The 3,014-nt window shown below is 34.5% G+C and overlaps 1 protein-coding gene across 1 annotated transcript; it reads right to left on the bottom strand.

Annotated features, from left to right (window-relative positions):
• Nucleotides 1-528: 528 nt before the first annotated feature.
• Nucleotides 529-2,030, bottom strand: LOC108975748. The gene is made up of 3 exons (XM_018944450.1): nt 1,502-2,030; nt 1,236-1,441; nt 529-1,175 (listed from the first exon to the last, which is right to left on the bottom strand). Exons 1-3 carry the CDS (start codon nt 1,857-1,859, stop codon nt 957-959), a joined length of 783 nt encoding a protein of 260 aa, XP_018799995.1. The 5' UTR covers nt 1,860-2,030; the 3' UTR covers nt 529-956.
• Nucleotides 2,031-3,014: the final 984 nt, after the last annotated feature.

The raw sequence follows: 3,014 nt of genomic DNA, 5'->3' as shown, positions 1-3,014 counted from the left end.
ATGAAACTTGGTACACATCATCCTTGACAAAAAAGTGACGAAGAATTTCTGATGGGCACAATAGGACCACTGGAACACCCATAAACGCCATTAATTGAAAAGCTAGTAAATATCATTACTAAGCACTAATTAAAATATTCGAATCGGATCAATAATTCTCCCAGTTTGTTTTAACCTCAAAGAAAAATATTAGAACTTCAAGCTGATTTTATACAGGAAATATCCGTAAATATGTGGGCCAACTTAAATAAAATAAAAAACACGCGATAACAATGTGTCACTGGGCCTAAAATGAATAAAATCTTGTGAAAACTTGTCTAAGCTCCCATATATCTAATAACAAAACTTTTATGACTTTAGTCTTTGTATATTGGTAGTGTTATGTGCAGGGCCAACCAAAATATGCACAAAAAATGCAGTTTTAAGCGCTTAGATATGCACTAAAAAAGGTTGAAATATGTTCGCAAATATGCACAATAAAAAAAAATTAAAATTAATCTAAAAATTTTGTTTTATTTGTTTTAATTATCATTGTTGTTAAAAAGAGTAAAATTGCAATGCACAATTAAATGTTGCTTCAAATTTTCAAATAAAAGCGATCGTCGTTTTTCATTTAACAATGTGGTGTAAACGGAAAAAGATCTTTTAACGTCCACTGAAGTCACTGGACGGTATTTAATATTAGCAATTTCCACCGGTGTTAAAGAATCGATGAAGTTATCATTTTCCTTCGAGTTATTGAAAATAATTCTTTTAATTTTGCATAAAGACGTGTAGCCTTCGTTTCTTTTTAGAACTGCATTTAATTTTTGCAAAAAGCGTTTATCCTCGATTTGTCTTAATGATTGATTTACAACTTCCATGACGTCAATACCTTCCTGCAAAGATAGGCCTTTTGTTTGCAGCTTTTCAATCCCTGCACAAAGGCAAGCAAAGTTTGATTTGATAAAAATAAGTTAATTTTTCAGGTTCTTATTTTTTAATATTTCTTTGGTTCGACGAATAACGTCTGAGTCGTCATTGCTGAGTTTATTAATTGCTGAATCTATGTCGTACAAATGATCGCAATAATATTCAGCCGCATCAATCCATGTACCCCACCTAGTTGTAAAAGGTTGTGGGGGTAATTTCAACTCTAGAAGGTCTGCCTTGATTTGACRTCGTCGAGACGGTGCCTTAAAACAAAAAATATTATTGGTAAATATTTACTTAATTTGTTCAAATTGAGGTGATACCTTGCAATAGATTGATTTCACATTCGAAATAAGTGCATTGACATCTGTAAGTTCGAGTCGTACGAACTCTGCTATTCTATGCACGTCATGGGCGAAGCATGTGCAATGCAACATCTTTGGGTACAACGTCTTCATAGCCTTCATAGTTGCTAACATGTACGCCGCCGCATCCGTAACCGCAAATAATACTCTGTTGTACTGAATACCTTTAAAAAAGTAATATTAGCATATGTATATACCATATATATACAATATACAATATGTACCGTCCGGCCACAAAATATGCAGCGAATCGTTCAGGAATGCTGCCACCGTATTGGCATTGGCGGCTTCTACAACGCCAGAGTTCAAAAGGTAAGACTTTTCCGCACTTTCTTTGGTGCCATCCAAAATTCCAAACACAAAATTCGCAATCAATCTTTGCTCAACGTCAGTCGTTTCATCAATAGATATCCAAATGTTTTTGTCACCAACTGCGGCCCGCATTTTTTCTAGACTTTTTTCGTATAACTCAGGAACATATTTTAGGCGTAAATTTGTAACACTCGGCACTGTCTTGTTAGTATATTTTTCAAGGARCTCTATAACAGCTTTTTCCAATGGTATATTTGCGCTCAAAAACATTTTGCAAAAGTCCAGTATTTATTCTCAACACTTTCTTTCAGCAGCAATTGACTTTCGGTTTTTTCTGAGCGCCTCTCTACACACAGTTTGTTTTTGTTTGTTTCAAAATGTTGTTTCACATTGAAAGTTTTACCACCAGTTATAGAGCAATTACAATAAATTCAAAACAAAACAGACTTATCTGTTCACAGCATGCCTTTGTACTGACTCGCCATACGCGAGTAGAATTCTGTTTTCGTTTACTTTTCTTTAGGCATTTGACATAATAGTACACCACTCAAAACTGGTTTCACACACCCATAACAAGAAAAGATAAAAATGTAGTTCACAGCTGTCAGCGCGGAAAAAATAGTGGTTGAGTTGCCACATTTCGTCAAATAAAGTAAAGGCTTAAACACATTCGAAGCCTCTGCGAGAGAAACATGAATGTGTTGAATCGCGTCGAATGTGTTTAAAGTTTAACAAATATGCACAAAATAGGCATGATCATCAAAAGTAAGTTTGGAAACTCTAAATATGCAAAATAAGCAATTATAAGCACAAGCTTAAAATAGTTGGCCCTAGTTATGTGAGTAGGTACCTTAGTGATACTTAGATAGCATGTTTTTCAATACAACCTGTTGTGTCAAGCGACAATATATATACGTATATTTAAACCTAGAATTAAAATTAAGAAAATTGAATTATAAAAATTATAAAATATTGAATCATTAAATATTAAATTAAGAAAGTCTATTGTAAAATACCTACCTTAATAATGCATTCATAATACCAATCTATTACTTACCTTAATACTTACCATAATCTCTTACAATACTCGTATTTAACGAAAATTAAGAATGATTATACTCACTTCTTTTTAATACATATTTATATTACCACTAGTTGGAGGATGGAGTCATGTGTAGAAGTTCACGCAAGTGAGGAAAGTTTTCTGATCGCCATTCACTTGGGAGTGGCCAGTAACGATTCTTTTACACATGACTCAAGCAGCTCACGACTTCCGGGCCTTGACCAAGTATCCTCTGGTTAGCCTAAGAACATCCGTTTGAAGGTGAGTTAAAGTGAGAAGGCGAAACATTCCCTGCATAGGGTTGTGCGCTGGGTTTGGGACCCGCCACGTAAAAAAAACCACCCCAATGACAACGCAACAAC

This window comes from Bactrocera latifrons, unplaced genomic scaffold (assembly GCF_001853355.1).
Source record: "Bactrocera latifrons isolate USDA-ARS-PBARC rearing strain unplaced genomic scaffold, ASM185335v1 scaffold_694, whole genome shotgun sequence".
NCBI classification, from domain to species: domain Eukaryota; kingdom Metazoa; phylum Arthropoda; class Insecta; order Diptera; family Tephritidae; genus Bactrocera; species Bactrocera latifrons.
This window is presented reverse-complemented; position numbering and strand designations above follow the sequence as displayed.